Genomic DNA, 17,060 nt, shown 5'->3' on the forward strand with positions numbered 1-17,060 from the left:
CACTCTCATTTGTTTTCTTCCTGTTCCCTATGTACCTAAAGAAGAACCTCTTGTTGTCCTTGATTCCTATTGCTAGTCTAAGTTTGGTCGCTGCTTTAGGCTTTCTTATCTGTTCCCTGCAAATGCAGGCTGTTGTGGAATAGTCCTCCTTGGGGCCTGCCCCAAACTTCCATTGTTTATAAGCCTCTTCTTTCTTAGGAGGACCATGATTTCCCTGTTTAGACAAGAGGCCTTCCCAGCCCTTCTGTTACCTTTTCTCCGCATGGGAATGGACTTCCTTTGTGCTTCAAGGATTGTGTCCTTAAGGAACAACCACTCTGTGCACACCTTTCACCTTCGGTCCCTGGTCCCACAGCACTTGCCCTACTAGTGACCTAAGCTTGTTGAATTTTCCTTTTTGAAGTCCAAGACTTCAGTCCTGCTATGCAATTTGTCTGCCTTATGTCGGACAATGAACATGATGGTTTCATTGTCGCTGTCACCCGGATTTCCCTCTATAATTAAGTCGATCATCAGGTCATCTCCTTTGGCCAGGACCAAGTCTAGCAGAGCATCACCTCTGGTTAGTCCACGCACATTCTGAGTCAGGAATTGCTCCTCGACAGGTCAGGAAGGATCGCGACTGTTTTAACTTTGCTGAGTGTTCCTCCCAGGAGATGTCTAGATCGCCCATGACGACCATGTCACATGCACGTGCAGCCTTGGTGAATTCTCAGGCAAACTCCAGATCAAGTTCCTCCCCCTGGTTTGGTGGTCTATAGTATATACCTACAGTTAAGTCTCTCTGGCCGCACCCCCTCCAGAGGATTTCAAGCTGTCCATTTTTGGAGCCAATGTCAGCCTCCAAGGAGGAGTATACTGCTCTTTCACATAGAGAGCAATGTCTCCATCTTTTTTCCCCACCCGGTCCCTTCTATGTAGGGTGTAGCTCTCTATAGCTACACTCCAGTCGTGTGAGGAGTCCCACCAGGTCTCTGTAATCCCTACTAGATCATAATGCACATTACAGAGTAGGAGGAGCTAGCTCCTCCTGCTTGCTCCCCATGCTCCTGGCATTAGTATCTAGGCACTTGAGCCCTCCTCCTGAGGCCCTTGTCTTCCCGTTGTGCTGATGGAGGACTATTCCCTCAGCTCTTGCATGACAAATAGATCCAAGGCAGTGATACTTCCCCTCTATGGGGCATTGATAAGACCGCAGTTGGAGTACTGCATCCAGTTTTGGGTGCCGTACTTCAGGAAGGATGTCGATAAACTCGAGAGGGTCCAGAGGAGGGCCACTTATATGGTTAGGGGCTTACAGGACAAGCCCTGTGAGGAGAGACTGAGAGACCTGGACCTCTTCAGCCTCTGCAAGAGAAGGCTCAGAGATGATTTTTGTGGCCGCCTACATGTTCATTAGGGGGATGCAGCAAGGGATCGGAGATGCTCTGTTCATCAGAGCTCCTCTTGGGGTAACAAGGAACAATGGTCACAAACTGACAGAGCTCAATACCAGGAAAAACTTCTTTACAGTAAGTGTAGACAGAATTTGTAATGGGCTTCCAAGGGAGGTGGTGCTCTCCCCTACCTTGGGGGTCTTTAAGAGAAGGCTGGATAGGCACTCTTTCCTGCCTAGGCAGGGTGTCGATAATCTGTTGAGGTCCCTTCCGACCCTAGCCTCTATGAATCTATGAAAAGAGTGTCTCTCCCAGTGTTCCTATTTACTGGACTTATATGTTGGTCCCTGGACATGTTTGAATTTGTGCATCCCCATCCCCCAGCAATCTTAGTTTAAAGTCCTGTCCAAAAGATCGGCCGTCCTGGCCGCGAACAGGGACTTACCTTTCCTCGTGAGGTGGATGCTATCCCTCCCAGGAGTCCTCTCTCTCTCCCTGAAGTGCACGCTGTGGTCAAGGAATCCGAAGCCTTCTCAGTGGCACCAGCGTTGGAGTCGTTGGTTCACTTCCTTGATGTATCCTTTCCTTCTGGGACCACAGCCTGCAACAGGGATCACAGAAGAAGAGACTACCTGGGCGCCCATCCTCTTGAGCCCAGCCCCTCAGAGCCCTATAGATTACTCCTGGCAGTGTCATTAGTTCCCACATGGATGAGGAGCATGGGGTAGTAGTCGGAGAGCCAGACAAGCCTGGGGATCCTCTCTACTACACCCCGGCTGCGGGTCCCTGGGAGGCAGCAGACCTCACGGGCTTGGGGGTCCAGACAACAGATGGGTCCCTCTGCCCCGCTGGAGGGAGTCCCCTACCACCACCTTGTGCCTCCTCTTGGGGGTGGCAGCCAGCTGCTTACCTTATTAGGCTAGGGCTGTCAACACTTGAATGCTCTGCAGTGGGAGTCTGCACACGTGTAGGTGTAGGCAAGCTGTGGGCATCCTGGCCACAGATCGTGTGGACACCTCCTTCCATCTCCCACCTTCCCACTGCACTGTGTGTCTATACAGGCCTTCCACCATCTTAACTGCTGCACTGCATGCACTGCGTTGCCCACCAGTACATCACACAGCCCTAGGCTCACCCTCAGCTTCCAGGGCCAGGCCACAGTACACTGCCTCACCGCCTGGGTCAGGGCTAGGGGCAGGCAGTGAAAGCCAGAGGAGGGAGAAAGCTCTTTTATTACAGCCTAATCAGTGGGTGTGGAGCTGTGTCTGGGCAGGAACCTGGAGACACAACAGGCTGGCAGTTGGACAGCCCTATAGTAGGCTGTTCTAGCATACTATTACTACTTGGTTTGGCTGTGAAATGCTAAGGAGAAATATGAAATCCATGGGGATCCTAAAGAGTGTGTCTGTTTAGAAAGGTAACTGGAATCAAATACTCCGCAGGTGCCACTGGATATAGTAGATACAGGAGTAAGACTGATGTCAAGAATAGTTGTTATGAGGAAGGCATCATGGTTGTCTGTTTCAAGTTGCCTAAAGAAGTACAGACATAAAGGATTTACAAATTGACTGCAAATAATTCTTCAGTGCAAAGACTGAGGTTGTGCACCCACTGAAATATTCCAGAACCAGTACTGGATTTCACAGATTGTAGTTGTCATTTGGGAGGGTGTCCCCCCAGCTCAGGAAAAGGTAGACAAGGGAATCTCTGTCTCTCTGCTTCTGCAACCTATCAACCAGATCTGTCTCAGGACTGATTCTTTACCCCTCTATCCACCATTTAGCTTCTGTCTCACTACTTTAGAGGAAGTCTGGTTTGGTTATACCTTTAGTAGTAACTTGTTTGAGAGTTTCTGTGCAATTGAATTTCATGATCTACCCAGTAACACCTACAGTTTGTAGCCTTGTCATCTGGAGTCTGAGCAAAAAAGGAACTAGGTGGTGGCCGCAGCTACTTTGTTTTTTATGCTGTTGGGATTGGGAGCATAAAGGGCCAACACTGCTCGTAGTGCAACATCTTGTGGACATTAAAAGTGAAAACACTTCAAGCTCCAATGCAGAAGGCTTATGTAGACCATGAGTGAGAGCCACACGTACAGAACTTATTGAAAAACTGTGGCTACTGTAAAGGCAAGTAACCATTTTTTCCCTTTTTGCTTTGATTTCTCTGATATTCACATAAGCTTGAGAAGGGGAAAAAGCTATACTTCAAAGGCCAGTGAACATTTAGTTATATTCCCAGAATAATTTTAGTTTAGTATCACAATTCTGATGGGTTTTTTCTTTGTAGTTTGAATAAATCATCATCTTTTTATTAATAGGGGAGCCAGCAGAAGCAGAAGCCAGAGCACGAGCATCTAATGAAGATGGTGATATTAAACGTGTTTCAACTAAGGAGTGGGCTAAATCAACTGGATATGATCCAGTTAAACTTTTTACTAAGGTACCATTTTTGCACCCAAAAATATCTTTGAGCTGTTTGAATTACTGTTAACTTAAGCCATAGCTTTCAATTTTGACCCCTTAAAGTAACAACCAAATAAGATTATGATATGAGTATATAGCATCATGGTCCTACCATGTTTTTTGTCCCTGGGTTCTCCTGCGCTTCCCTATTATAGTCTTTTCCCTGTGCCTGAACAGAAGGCACTTACCCAGCTGCCAGTGTGATATCAGAGTAGTGACATATGGTACAAATGGTAAGGATGAAATCATATTTGCTTTAAAATTATTTTTGCATGAGAACAAATTTAAAATCTAATTTTGGACTCTGTAGGGAGCTCTTCTCGTATAAACAGAAGCTTGTGTGAGGGTGAAAACACTGTCTGATATCATCTGTACACAGTTAATCTCAGAACAGAGAAGTGGGTTCTGTTTCAGGATCTTTCTGGTCGTTGGAGGGAAGGAACAGATGTGGGTGGGCTGTGATGTTAAGCAGCACTGCTAGTCTTAAGGATCTTGGTATAAGGTGGCCATTTTTAAATAGACTTATAGGTAAAAATGCATGTGACTTCAGCAAGAACATAATCTCTCTGGGTTGTTATTCCCTGACACTTCTTCTAAAGTGAAATATTTTACCTGTTAAATACAGCTGCCTCTGCTTTTACATGAAAAAGCAAGCCTTAGAAGGCATATATTAAGAACAGTTTTACAGAATCTGTTGCCTTTAGGTCACTTCATGAGTTAACTAAAAGTACATGACAATTCTCTTTGCAAGTGCCCTTGTGGGGGAGAAACACAAAATGGTACAAATCCAATAAAGTAAAACAAAGTTTACATACCTTTATATTTCTTCTTATTGCTTAATATATGTTAGCTTTTCAAAGATGACATCAGATACTTGCTGACAATGGATAAGCTTTGGAGGAAAAGGAAACCTCCAGTGCCACTAGATTGGACTGAAGTACAGAATCAAGGTAATATTTCTCTCTCTCATTTTTGTCTGGTACTAAGTTATACCTTCTGTTTCAGGATTCAGCCACATGAAATTATTTTTACCCATCATTGAAACTGTTTGCAAGTATTGTAACTTCAGTACTTATATTTTAAAACCCTACGGATCACTATGTAAGGTTTAACATCCTAGAATTATACCTCTCTCATTTATGATAAGTCTCACAAGTGTCTGTAGACTCCTTTATGTTTTGTTTGTATTAGTTGTAGCATTTGCAGCAGTTTTAGCTGATAGGAATATGCAGTGACTTAACTCTTAAAGGCACGATTTTAAGTTCAGGTTTCTTATAAAATAATTTGCAGTATAATTTTATTCCATATGTACTACATTCTATTTTAGCAGATGTCTCTCAAATTCCTAGATCTTGTAGGTTTTCAATGGTTTTTTTCTTTCCTTTTGAAGAAAAAAATACACCTGATCAGCAAAATGAATCCTCCACGGTCCTGAAAGATCAACAGGTTCTGGATGTCAGGAGCTATGCACGCTTGTTTTCAAAGAGTGTGGAAACTTTGAGACATCACCTAGCTGAAAAAGGTGATGGAGCTGAGCTTATATGGGATAAGGTTAGTTCAGCAAATGTATAGGGAGTGGTCATACACTAAGTGCATGTGTGTGTTTAAATAAGCACTAAAGACTAAGTTTTGACAGTAGGGTAGCACTTCTAGAAACAAAAACAGGCTTGGCTTGGGGAATTTTTTTCTTTTGTATATAATCTTGGTTAAACAGAGAGGTATGTGGGAGTAATTAAGGCAATTTACTGTTGATCAATATTCAGCATCCACTTCTTAGGAAGTGAAATCTTTACTCTGAGAGAGAGGCATATCAAATACAGCAGGAGTATTGGTAATTTTTACCATTTCCAGTTCTGGTTTTGAAAGTATCAATATCTTTCACAAAAAAAGATTTATTTTGTTATTCTAAGTTTATACTTTATGTTGTTGTGGAGAGAGAGAACTGATTACTGTTTAAATCTAGTGCCAAATTCTTTACAGTATGCCTGTGGTATCTTATGCAGTTTTGCTGAAGGAAAATGAGAAGCCAAAAGTGTTGATCTTGCTATTGCTCGAGTCACTAAAACAATGTGGCTGTGACTGTTTTGAAGTGAAGCAAAAGCAAAGTTTTTTGCTAATTGTCTTTCTATAGTAGACTAGTATAATAAAAGATTTGGATTGTTATACTTTAATTTCCAAAGCATTTTGTGGGTCGAACAAAAGAGAGAATATTTGAAGACAGAGGTAAATAGGAACAATGTTGGAGGACAGTCTGTTTCAAACCAGATTTGCAATCAGTCTGGTTACGTCAGCTACCAAACTTGAAAAAATTTAAGATCTCAAATAAATTCAAAGATCGATATAAAGTCTTGGAAATATGTTTAGACCATCATTAAAAGCTGTAATCCTACATACTGCTATGCACGAACAAATATTTGTGCCCACATTAAGTAGTTTACAGGATCCAAACCTAAATCGATTTTTGTCTTGAACTGCCCAGCTATAAATTCAAGATTATATTTTGCCTGTCACATTTCATGCTGGGTATTTTTAACTATAAGAAAAAAACTTTATGCTCTGTTTTTATGGACCATGGGATATTGATAATGGTTTGATACAGTAGAATTATGAATTCTTGAAGGCTGAGAGGAAGAATATTTTTCACGGGACGCCAGTGTGGTGAATTTGGTGGATTTGAGAGTTCAGAATTATAAATTCTAAACCCAGCTGTATCGCTGACTAATGGGTAGCCTTCAGCAGCATGTCTCACCTGCCTTTCTCAATGTCCCCATCTGTTAATGTGGATAAAACTTTTTTTTATCTTCCAAGGATGTCATATGACTTCTGTCTCTTCATTGCTTTGGACATAAACAGTATTAGGCAAATACTACTTTTTTGTTTGGCGATTTGCATTTGTCTACAGTACTGCAGTGTCTAAAATTTTATAAATACAATCTGAAAAAAGTATGTTAGCTTGAGTAGATCAGTGTTGTATCGATTGCTCCAAAGCTTTGATGGAAATGTTTTTTTACAATAAAAATCTGGACAAAAATGTTTTGTTTTGCTTTTTTAAAATGGTACTGCCAGGATGATCCATCTGCAATGGATTTTGTCACTTCTGCTGCAAACCTCAGGATGCATGTTTTCAGTATGAATATGAAGAGCAGATTTGATATCAAATGTAAGTATAAAATGCATTGTTATTTCACTATGTCAAATATTTGTGCTACATGGCTTGAAAAATTCCATCTGCTGTGAATAAAATGTTTGTTTATTTTGCAGCAATGGCAGGAAATATTATCCCCGCTATTGCCACAACTAATGCAGTAATAGCTGGTCTAATCGTGTTGGAAGGTTTGAAGATATTATCAGGAAAACTAGATCAGTGTAGAACAGTAAGTGGAAAATAATGTGTTTTCCCTTTTTTCATATATATAATTTCAAATATATTCATTATATATTTAATTCTAACCTTCCCCCCCCTTCCTCCTCCAAGATTTTTCTGAACAAACAGCCAAATCCAAGAAAGAAGCTTCTTGTTCCTTGTGCTCTGGATCCTCCGAATCCCAATTGTTATGTGTGCGCAAGTAAGCCAGAAGTGACGGTGAAACTTAATGTACACAAAGTTACAGTGTTAACATTACAAGACAAGGTAAAGACTGACATTTCAAACATATAACTACAGTTTTTCAATTTTCTATTGCACTTTTTTCAATTTAAATATATCAGAATTTAAGAACATTTAAAGTGCTACAAAGGGTAGTTGATGGGTCTAATGCTTTATTAGGATATACAGGATACATAGGATGTAACGCTTGGGGCATGTCTACAAGTGCACTGAAGTCCAACTAAATTTAATGTGCACTAAGCAATTTTTGGCAGGTGTCTACACATGCCAGGACTCAAGGCTAAAGTTAGTCCCAAGTCCCTACAGGCCTGCCATGTGCCCCTGTGGCCACCAGGGGGAGCTCCAGGCTCCAGCCACATGCATCTGGGAAACTGATCCCTGGCCAGCCTCTTCACTGCCCAAGAGCCGTGTGCCCAGTGCAGGGCAGCAGACAGCTCTCGCCTTGTCCATCCTGCCTCTCTGCACCAGAGCTGTTTCAGCCCCTGCCAGCAATGCCCAGCACCCTGTGCTCCTGCTGGCCATGGCGCTGGCCCCAGAAGGCCCCCATGGGAACCAGGGCACTGGCCACCAGAGCCCATGCCCACCCCCCGCCCTTCTGCACTTCCTGCTGCAGCCCACCTGCCCCACCATCCACACACCCCCTACCCCCTGTCCACCCCCAGCACCACTCTCAGAACCTGCACATGGTTGAAACAAAAAAACATTACCCTCACAACACCCACCCCATCCCTCCCCCCCCAACAAACAGAATCCCCTCAATCAACAGAGCCCCTCCACCACTATCTCCACCCACCAACCATAAAAAAGTGGGAAACTATATACAAGCGGAAAATTAATTATAATATTTTGGGTCTTCAAGCCCAGAGTGGGGGGCTGTGGGGTGGCGGGTTGGGTAGAGGGTAGGGCCCCAGGGCAGGTGCCTAGCACCCCAACCCCTGGATGTTCCCTGGGGCTGGTCTCAGGCCAGCCCCCTAGTGGCAGGGCAGACCCAGCACTAAAGGTAGTGCCCGGTTGCCTTAGTCTTTGTCTGCTTTTTACCTTATGTTGGCTGTTATCTTTTGCCCTTTACTTTGTGGCTTGCTGAGCTAAGATAAAAAAAAGAAGTCCATGTGGTCATTTCTTGTAGTTGTACATTCTGTAAAGGAATGTTTGCATTTTGTAACTTTTCAGTTATTTTTGTTCTAAATATGAATACAGTATTTTTTGTTTTATATTGGGTAGTACTAACAGTCTACATTTTGAGGGTTTTTTAAGTAACATTCATACTATATTTTAGAAGTTGCCATTCTACAGATTTACAAAAGAAATATATTGAGTACTAAGAGAACTTTCAGCATGTTTTATTTCCTAAGTAATAAAATGCATGATGACAACCATTTTAATATCTTGACTCTAGTTTAACTTAATTAGATTTAAAAATGTATTGAAAAAATTGAGGCGAGCATACAAATTTGGTGCTGTAGATAGTTTGCATTGACTAGATCATGTACCTTTTGGGATTGGGGGGGGCAATCACTTTGGACTGTATCTGTAAAGAGATATTTTTATAGGCTTAAATTGGAAATGGAATTATTCTGTTTTTGAAGGAATTTCCCCACGTTATTGATCTTAAAATAGAATGTTTTAAACTTAGTCATTTTTATCTTTTCAGATAGTGAAAGAAAAATTTGCTATGGTAGCACCGGATGTGCAGATAGAAGACGGAAAAGGAACTATTCTTATCTCCTCAGAGGAGGGAGAAACGGAAGGTATGTGAACAGTAACTTTTGGAAGAGAAACTAAAACATAGCAGTACAACCAAAGAACATTTTGGCCCAAATCCAGCAACTGATCATTCTGAAGTCAACCGAGTAGTGCATGTACATTTATGTTAGGACTGTCTGCATGTTGCAGATCTGTTCTGTGCAAGCCTCCCCAGGTCAAGCTGTTCAGTCCCATGCCCCAGAATTCCTGTTACAAGAGTAGTTTGTACCGGCTGGAATAATGGAGAAGTTATCTTCCTCCATCTGTATCCATTTGGCTTTCGTGTTGTACTTATTTTTTGTCATGCCATGACTGGTCGTTCTAGGTACTTCCACAATACAAGTAATAAACAGCCCTAGTAGTAGTTCAGAAATATTTAGTACAAATGACATGAAAGTGAAAGGACATGACTCTGAAATGTTTGGCTTTCCTGGTTTAAAATAAACCTAGAAAATTTTAATATTCAATAAGTATGTTTTAGTGTATTAGCATAGTTTCTAATAACATTTTAAAGTAAGCTAAATATACTTCAATACCCTTTCCTTGCAATGAATTTCTGGATGAAAAATTAAACTTCTCATATATTCAGATGTAAAGCATAGTTATGAATTCTAGTACTTAACATAATCTTTATAAAAATAAGTGAAACAATTCAATATTTTCCTAGCAAATAACCACAGGAAGTTATCAGATTTTGGAATTCGAAATGGCACTAGGCTACAAGCAGATGACTTCCTCCAGGACTATACACTGTTAATCAACGTACTTCATTGGTAAGGATTGTGGAGTGTTTGTTTTCTTGTGTGTATGTATTTAGAATAATTTTAAGGGGGATTTCCCACACGCAGAATTTTAAACCTACAAGTTAGTTTTAACTATTAAGGAACAGAAAGCTTGGAAGGAAACCATTAAGCCTACAGTTGGGTGAAATAATTGAGATACCTACTATGAGATTAAGTAGTTAATTTTTAATGTAAAAAATGAGAATGCACTGTATACCCAAAAGATTATGTACTCAGGATTCTCAACAAATAAAAGATTACTTAGCTATTATGAGAAATTGGTGATTGATTGCTCTACTACTTGTGATCAAAATAAAGCTAAACAAATTGGTATTCACTTTGCAAAAGTTGGGTCAAATTTTCATTTGGGATGAAAGTAGAAGATAGGAGTAAAAAGAAGCTGGGAGAAAAACATTCAATTAAGTATCTTCCTAAGGCAGACTATATGAAAAAACCTAAGTCAGTTAGGAGGGGCTTGAACAGTTCTTTCCTGTTCATTATGAGCATTTTTTTAAATATTTGCATATTGGTCTGGTAGTGGTTAAATCAAATGTGTTGTGTTTGTGCAAAGACCGGTATTCATACTTACATGGTTGTTTAAAAGCATGTGGATTTTTCTGCAGTGAAGATCTAGAAAATGATGTAGAATTTGAGGTTGTTGGAGATGCTCCTGAAAAAGTTGGCCCCAAACCATCAGAACCAGCTTCCAAGAACATCACCAATGGTAGTGATGATGGAGCACAGCCATCAACATCAACAGGTAACAAATAGTAAATGAGTTAGAATAAAATGGTTTATTTTTATGGGAACAGATTTGTTAGTAAAAACTCACCTTTGAGGCTGTCATCAAAAATGTAATATAGAACCAAAATGTTTGTCAGTTTCTCTTTTTCTAAAAAAGGTTCTGCTTTTGTTTAATGGACAAAAGGACTTCTCAGGTAGAGGTGGTGTATAATAGATCCCTCGCATCATACAGTAAGTTGCTGTAAAAATAAAACTCCTTTTTGTGGACTCTTTCAAGTTACATACTACCTGTGCTGCAGATCTGGAACTTAAGGATCCTGGTAATCCAACTAAAAAGCAATAACATTAATGTGCAATGAAATAATTAATATCCTTCCTTTTTTCCCCTCATCTCCTCCAAGGAAAGCAAGATGAAAAGCATTGTGCTGACCAGAAAAGCACTTTTACTGTTTCCTTCTTGATGTTTTAAAGGGTCTTTGAAGGTATTCTGAATACTGTATTCCTTTGAACATGAGGCACCCTTATAAAAACACTTTTTTCTAAAAATGTCCTGTTGTATGCATTATGAAGGTGGTAGCCTTTTAAATGTCTTTATATATGTTGTTTTCTATTTTTCTTAAATTGAGAGTCAGAAAACTTGGATTCATCGTAAATCCAATGGCCTTATTCAAAGGTATAACAGTAGGCTAAGAATAATTCAGTTGGATGTAGAACTCTTTAAACTTCCCTAAGTTTAAAATATTTGAAGTGTCCTGTTGCATGGAAATAAGTAAGTCTGAAAGTTTGTTGTGTGATTGAAATTCTGTGTATGTTTTGGTTTTTTTTTTTTAAATTTTGGGGGACATTCCTTTGATTCTTATGTTTTACTCAATATGTGCAGAATTGTGCGGTGATGATTTTCACATTACCTTAATGTCCTGCTATGCCTTCTAAAATAAGATTAGGTCAGGATCATTTCAAATTAATCAATTGTTACATTTTTAGGGCACTTTTACATGGGGAGGGCAGAGGGGGAACGGTGCTTTAATTAATTCGGAGCTGCTCTAATTGCCGCAGGGTCTTGTATATCAGCATCCTCACGCATAGAAATGGTGGTCGGGAGCACTTAAACTAAAGCTTGTTCAATGAGCTTTAGTACAGGTGCCCCCACCACCATTTTTAAGCACAGGAACATTGATACACAAGATGCAGGAGGCTGTTGAAGCTGCTCCAGCAGACTCCATTAATTGATTAATCAAGTCTGCTCTTTTTCCTGGAACCCGTGACACAGGCAAGACAAAAGTCGTACTCCTCTGCCTGCCAAAAGGCTCCTTCTCTCTGCTTGAATAGGACATAGGGCTTCAGGTAGAACGGTAAAGAGGTCACAAAAAACATCAAGGAAAGATGTTTAATCAAGTCTGCTTTGTATCCTTTAATTGTGTACTTCCCTTATTTATGTTTTGTTATCTTTTAGCTCTCTTCAGCTAGCCTTCTTTTCTTATCCTTTGGTTTTTTTTCTTTCTCTTATGGAATGTAGACGTTCTAGTGAACTGCTAGTAGAAGTTTTAGTGAACTTACTAAGAGTAAAAATGAAGATGGACTGACTCAAGTGTGTGTAATTATTCCTGTCTCTTAAGAGACATTCATGTAATGTGCATTTCCTACTAACTTTGCATATGTACAAAGGTACTTCTAAATAACCTTTTTCTAACAAAAAAGTGTTTTTGGAGGGAATACTGAAATATTTTTAATTCCTTTTGATTAGAAGAAAAGTGATACATGAAAAGTCTATTTTAATAGAGATTTCATTATTTTTTTTATCAACAATACCCCAAAACATTAATTTTGGCATTGGAGGCATTTTCTGTATTTGCGGTGATAAGCAAGACAGGGTTTTAAATAGTCATTTTTTAGAATATATCAATTGGATTGTTTTCCAGCGCAAGATCAAGATGATGTATTGATTGTTGATTCTGATGATGAAGGCCCTTCAAGCAATACTGATGATGATAATACAGAAGGCAAAAATCGCAAGAGAAAACTAGACGACAAAGAGCATGTCAGTACAAAGAGAGTGCGTACAGAGCCAACGGAAGAACAAGATGACATCATAGCACTAGACTGAGCACATATACCCAGTGACATAAAGATCCATATAACACAGTACAACAAAGATATTACTTTGGGGTGTGTTAAATGTTCAGAACTAGACTAATTTTATGGCCTTTTGTTTCAAGGGAAAAATCGCACCACAGACTTACTGAACACGTGTCCATCCCTCTTGATGGAAAAACACTCATTTCAATAGAAACGTAGAAGTTTTCCAATATGTTATATTAAATGTAGTAGAAACTTAGTTTATGGATACTTAAACATAAGTATTTGCTTAAACAGTCATGAAAAACAAGCATGTTATTTTTTTTTATGTAAATACCTTTAGGTATGAATCTAGGAAAAAAAAATTTCTCTGGTTTAGTAAAGGGTCATCATTTGATACCCAGCTTTATAAATATTAGATTTTTTTTTTTGGCTAGCAGGAAAATATCTTTAGCCTAGATCTAATCATTTTTCACACCCTCAGCTAAAGTGAGAGAGCAGATTCTTCAAAACAAAAGTGCTATGTTTAAACTTTGTTCTTAAACACCAACTGGCACTATGTACATTACTGTAAAACAATGTTAATTTACTCAAGTTTTTCAGCTCGTACTGCCTGGTATGTCAGTGTAAGAAGCAGATTTTGTGTATTGTTACAGTTTCAGGTTATTTATATTTGATGTTTTGTAAAACTCAAATACTACTACTATACTGTACATCTGATGGACCAAATAAATGACATCTGAAATACTTGCTATATCTGCTTGCACAGTCCAGTTTTATGCTGACTTACAACATTTTACAATGTATAGTCTTCAAAAATTACTGTACTATTTTCATTTTTTTTAAACATGATCTCATAGTACGGAATGAAAAAAATCATTTGTTTTTAAGTGGAAGGGGGATTTTTTTTAATAAAACTTTTGTTAATGTTTCTTCCTGGACAATCAGTTATTGCCCTGTTCAATAACAGCATTTAAATCACCTTTCCGGATTATAATTTGTAGTAGTTATACCTCCTTATCGTTTTGCAAAGTGTTATGCTTGATGTTTTTTTACATTTAATGGGATTATACTAAAAATTACTGTGCTTGTGGTGAAAGCATGGGTTTAGGGAACAATATTCTGAAAGCATTATTTGTTCACTACAGTAGGTCCCAAAGTTTGCAGTAAGTCTGACATTTTCATTTCAGCTTTGCATGAGAATGTAACATCTAACTCAGGGTTACTAAAACATCACTGAAGTTGCTTCCAAAATCTATCCCAGGGATACAGAACCAAAATTTCTTGTTTTTAATATGGTCAGTGTTGGCCCAAAAGAGCAGATAAAATTCACAAATAAATTCTGTCTGTTATGGTGTGTAGTCTGTAAAACTTGTAAACAAAGCTCTAACCAGAAATAATCCAGAAATCACACTATTTCGTTTTCCCAATTCTAGTTTGAGCATATGGTCTGGCAGCTCTAGAGGTCACCTCCATCGGCCATACATAAACCCAGTATCCAAATAAGAGAGAGAGACATTTTCCACAATTCCATTTTAGTATTCTTTCATATTATAATGAGTGAGAAGATGGAAAATTGTGTTTCCAGATATGAAATTTAAAATCTAGATTATTTTGATGATGTTAGTACCAGTGGGAGTTGATCTAAAGGGCTCTTAATGCTGCCTGAAATGTAACATCAATTTTAAGAGAAGAAATCTTGACAGAGAACGTGTGTAAATATTCTTGTTTGTTTCTGTAGCTTTTGATATGCCTAGGGAATTACAGAACAGGAGTTTTGATAATGTGCATATAGTGCTTAAATACTATATTTTAAATTACTCCAGTTTCTTGAAGTATGTGGGTCACTCCCTCTGGTATCTTTATCTGCTATCCCTTGATACAAGGATGATGTCTGCCAGGCAGTATTACTGGTGAGTTTTAAGGTGGCTGAGGAGTCCACTCTCCCAAAGGCCCCACTTGTCATGTGGATTGGGGAGGGACAGCTGTTGGCCAGGATGTTGTGTGCTTTCCTTCCTCCTTAGCTGTTTCTCGGCTTCCTAAGCAAGATGGTTCCCTTCGAAGTGGGCTGTAGCTTGATGTATGGTGCAGCACCATTGGGACCTGTTACCAGCCAGCACTTCCCCATTTGTAGGGTTGATGCCACGCTTCTTAAAATATGCTTTCAGGGTGTCCTTGTAGTGCTTCTAAGTTGAGAGAAGAGGACTTGTTTAGGGATATGAATGTCAGCCAGCCACACAGTGGCCAGCCTAGCAAAGTTGATGTTTCATGATCTTTGCCTCAGCACTGGTTGTTAGCTGCAGAGAGGATGCTGGCGTTGGTGCAATGATCTTCCCATCTAATGGGAAGGATCTTCCTGAGGCAACACTGATGGAACCATTCCAGGTGCTTAAGCTGGCTTTGATATGTCACTCATGGCTTACACCTGTAGAGGAGCATGGGGATAACCACTGCATTGTAGGCCAGGATCTTAGTTTCCATATGCTGATCTCAAGCCAGCAAAGACACTGAAGCAGCTTTCCAAAGGATATGCTGGCACAGTGAATCCTGCGTTTGATTTCTTCATCAAGAGTGACTGGGGGAGGTGACTGCCAACATATAGGAAATGCTCTATGTTTTCCAAGGGTTCTCTACCAAGTGTGATTTGCAGGGCGATAGGAGCCACTTGTGCTGAGGCAGGCTGATGGAGCACCTTGGTGGACCATGTAAAACAAGCTGATAAAGTAGCTTAAGTACTTGACTAAAAACAGTTCCAGAAATCTGCAGTAGTGATCTAGATGCTTGGTTCTAAGCTTGATTCTTAAAGTGTTTCTGCTTAAGTGTTGCAACATGTAATAAGTTTAGTAATCTTTCAATCCCTGTCATTGATTACATGTGTTTTTCATAGAGAGTCAGAGAAGTAGGACTTCTCTGGAGGACCTTAAGGAGTTATCCAGTCTGACCCCCTGCCTAAGGCAGGATCTACCCCATTCAAGTCAACCTATACAAATCCATAGTCTAACCTCTTAGCAAAACTACACCATCAACCCTGACACAACACAAGACATAACACGCTAATCTAGCAACATGTGTAACCAGGGGACCACAGCTGCCACTTCATCTTTTCCATATTTTTTAAGCAAATACATTATAATAAATGTTTCTATTAAGGAAGTTGCTTGTGTAGAAACTGACTGTAAGATGTATTGTTCCTTTTGATGTCAGATATTTCTATGGGTTTCTTGTTAAGTTCAGCAATACTCAAATTAATCACTCAGTAGGCAATTTTTCTCTGAGCAATGAAATCTAGATTTCAGAATGACAGAACCATGGGTGTCCTTGATTTGCCCTTCATCATCCGTCTGGTGTTTGTGTAAAGTAGTGGCATTTGACCTTTTGGCCTGCAAGCTGGATGAATAGTACCGGGTCAGTTTACAGGCCAGGTCCTGTGCTGAGTCCCTAGGATTTGTCTGGGTGCAATCCAAAATGCCAGCTAGACCCCAAGCACCCAAATCTAGCCATGTGCTTGCAGGCAGGGTCATGCTGTCCAGCCTGTAGAGTTCCCCAGAGGTCTGGAAATTTGGTGGTATTGGAGCATTAATTAACAGTGCCATCACTCCCCTGCCACCAAATTTCTATACCCTTCAGAAGCCCTATGAACCAGATAACTGAGCTCTGTGGACTGGATCTGGCCCATTGGTGGGGGGGTTGAGCACCGCTGGTATAAGTTTTCTTTCTAAACATTTCCTTGATGCTTACACCAGCTTTAGATTTTTTTGCTAAGCTAACTGGAAGTTGAATGAAGGCATCCAAAGTTTCCTGATCTTTATAATAATTTCAGTGGTTTAAACCTGTATTTAAAATTAACTTAAATGTGTAAGAAAATAAAATATACTTGAAGGAAGCAAATTTATAGCTGAAGTAGATACGGGAGTTTGGAAGTCTGGGTTATTTCTGAGCTTTTCATCTAAGTCTTTTTGGGGTGGCCTGTCTCTGTTGCATGTTTTTGCACTAGAGTTATTACATCACTGTGGTTGTAGCAGTGCAAACTGCTAATTACACTGATGTAAAGTTACACACGTGCAGCTTGCTCCAGTCATTTATGTTGGTGCATATCTCTAACATAGATGAGTTTTTAGGAAAACGGTTAGTTTTCTGTTTACTACTTCTTGGGTATGTCCCATTTCTTGCTTCATTGTCTGTAAAACATAGTGGAGAGCCTTGCATTAAAAGTTGTAGTCAAATATTTTCCTATACAACACACACACACACACTCACTCACTCACTC

At 39.8% G+C, this 17,060-nt stretch overlaps 1 protein-coding gene across 1 annotated transcript in view; it reads left to right on the forward strand.

Annotated features, from left to right (window-relative positions):
- UBA2 (ubiquitin like modifier activating enzyme 2) overlaps positions 1-13,549 on the forward strand; it is a 27,493-nt gene extending 13,944 nt beyond the window's left edge. Inside the window, exons 8-17 of the mRNA XM_019505277.1 lie at positions 3,697-3,818; positions 4,692-4,791; positions 5,232-5,392; positions 6,908-7,001; positions 7,103-7,215; positions 7,317-7,472; positions 9,100-9,196; positions 9,859-9,964; positions 10,597-10,733; positions 12,637-13,549. Coding sequence (XP_019360822.1) covers positions 3,697-3,818; positions 4,692-4,791; positions 5,232-5,392; positions 6,908-7,001; positions 7,103-7,215; positions 7,317-7,472; positions 9,100-9,196; positions 9,859-9,964; positions 10,597-10,733; positions 12,637-12,821 — 1,271 coding nt within the window. The 3' untranslated portion in view covers positions 12,822-13,549. The remainder of the gene's footprint in view (positions 1-3,696; positions 3,819-4,691; positions 4,792-5,231; positions 5,393-6,907; positions 7,002-7,102; positions 7,216-7,316; positions 7,473-9,099; positions 9,197-9,858; positions 9,965-10,596; positions 10,734-12,636) is intronic.
- Positions 13,550-17,060: the final 3,511 nt, after the last annotated feature.

This window comes from Gavialis gangeticus, unplaced genomic scaffold (assembly GCF_001723915.1).
Source record: "Gavialis gangeticus isolate Ggan-Ray unplaced genomic scaffold, GavGan_comp1, whole genome shotgun sequence".
NCBI classification, from domain to species: domain Eukaryota; kingdom Metazoa; phylum Chordata; order Crocodylia; family Gavialidae; genus Gavialis; species Gavialis gangeticus.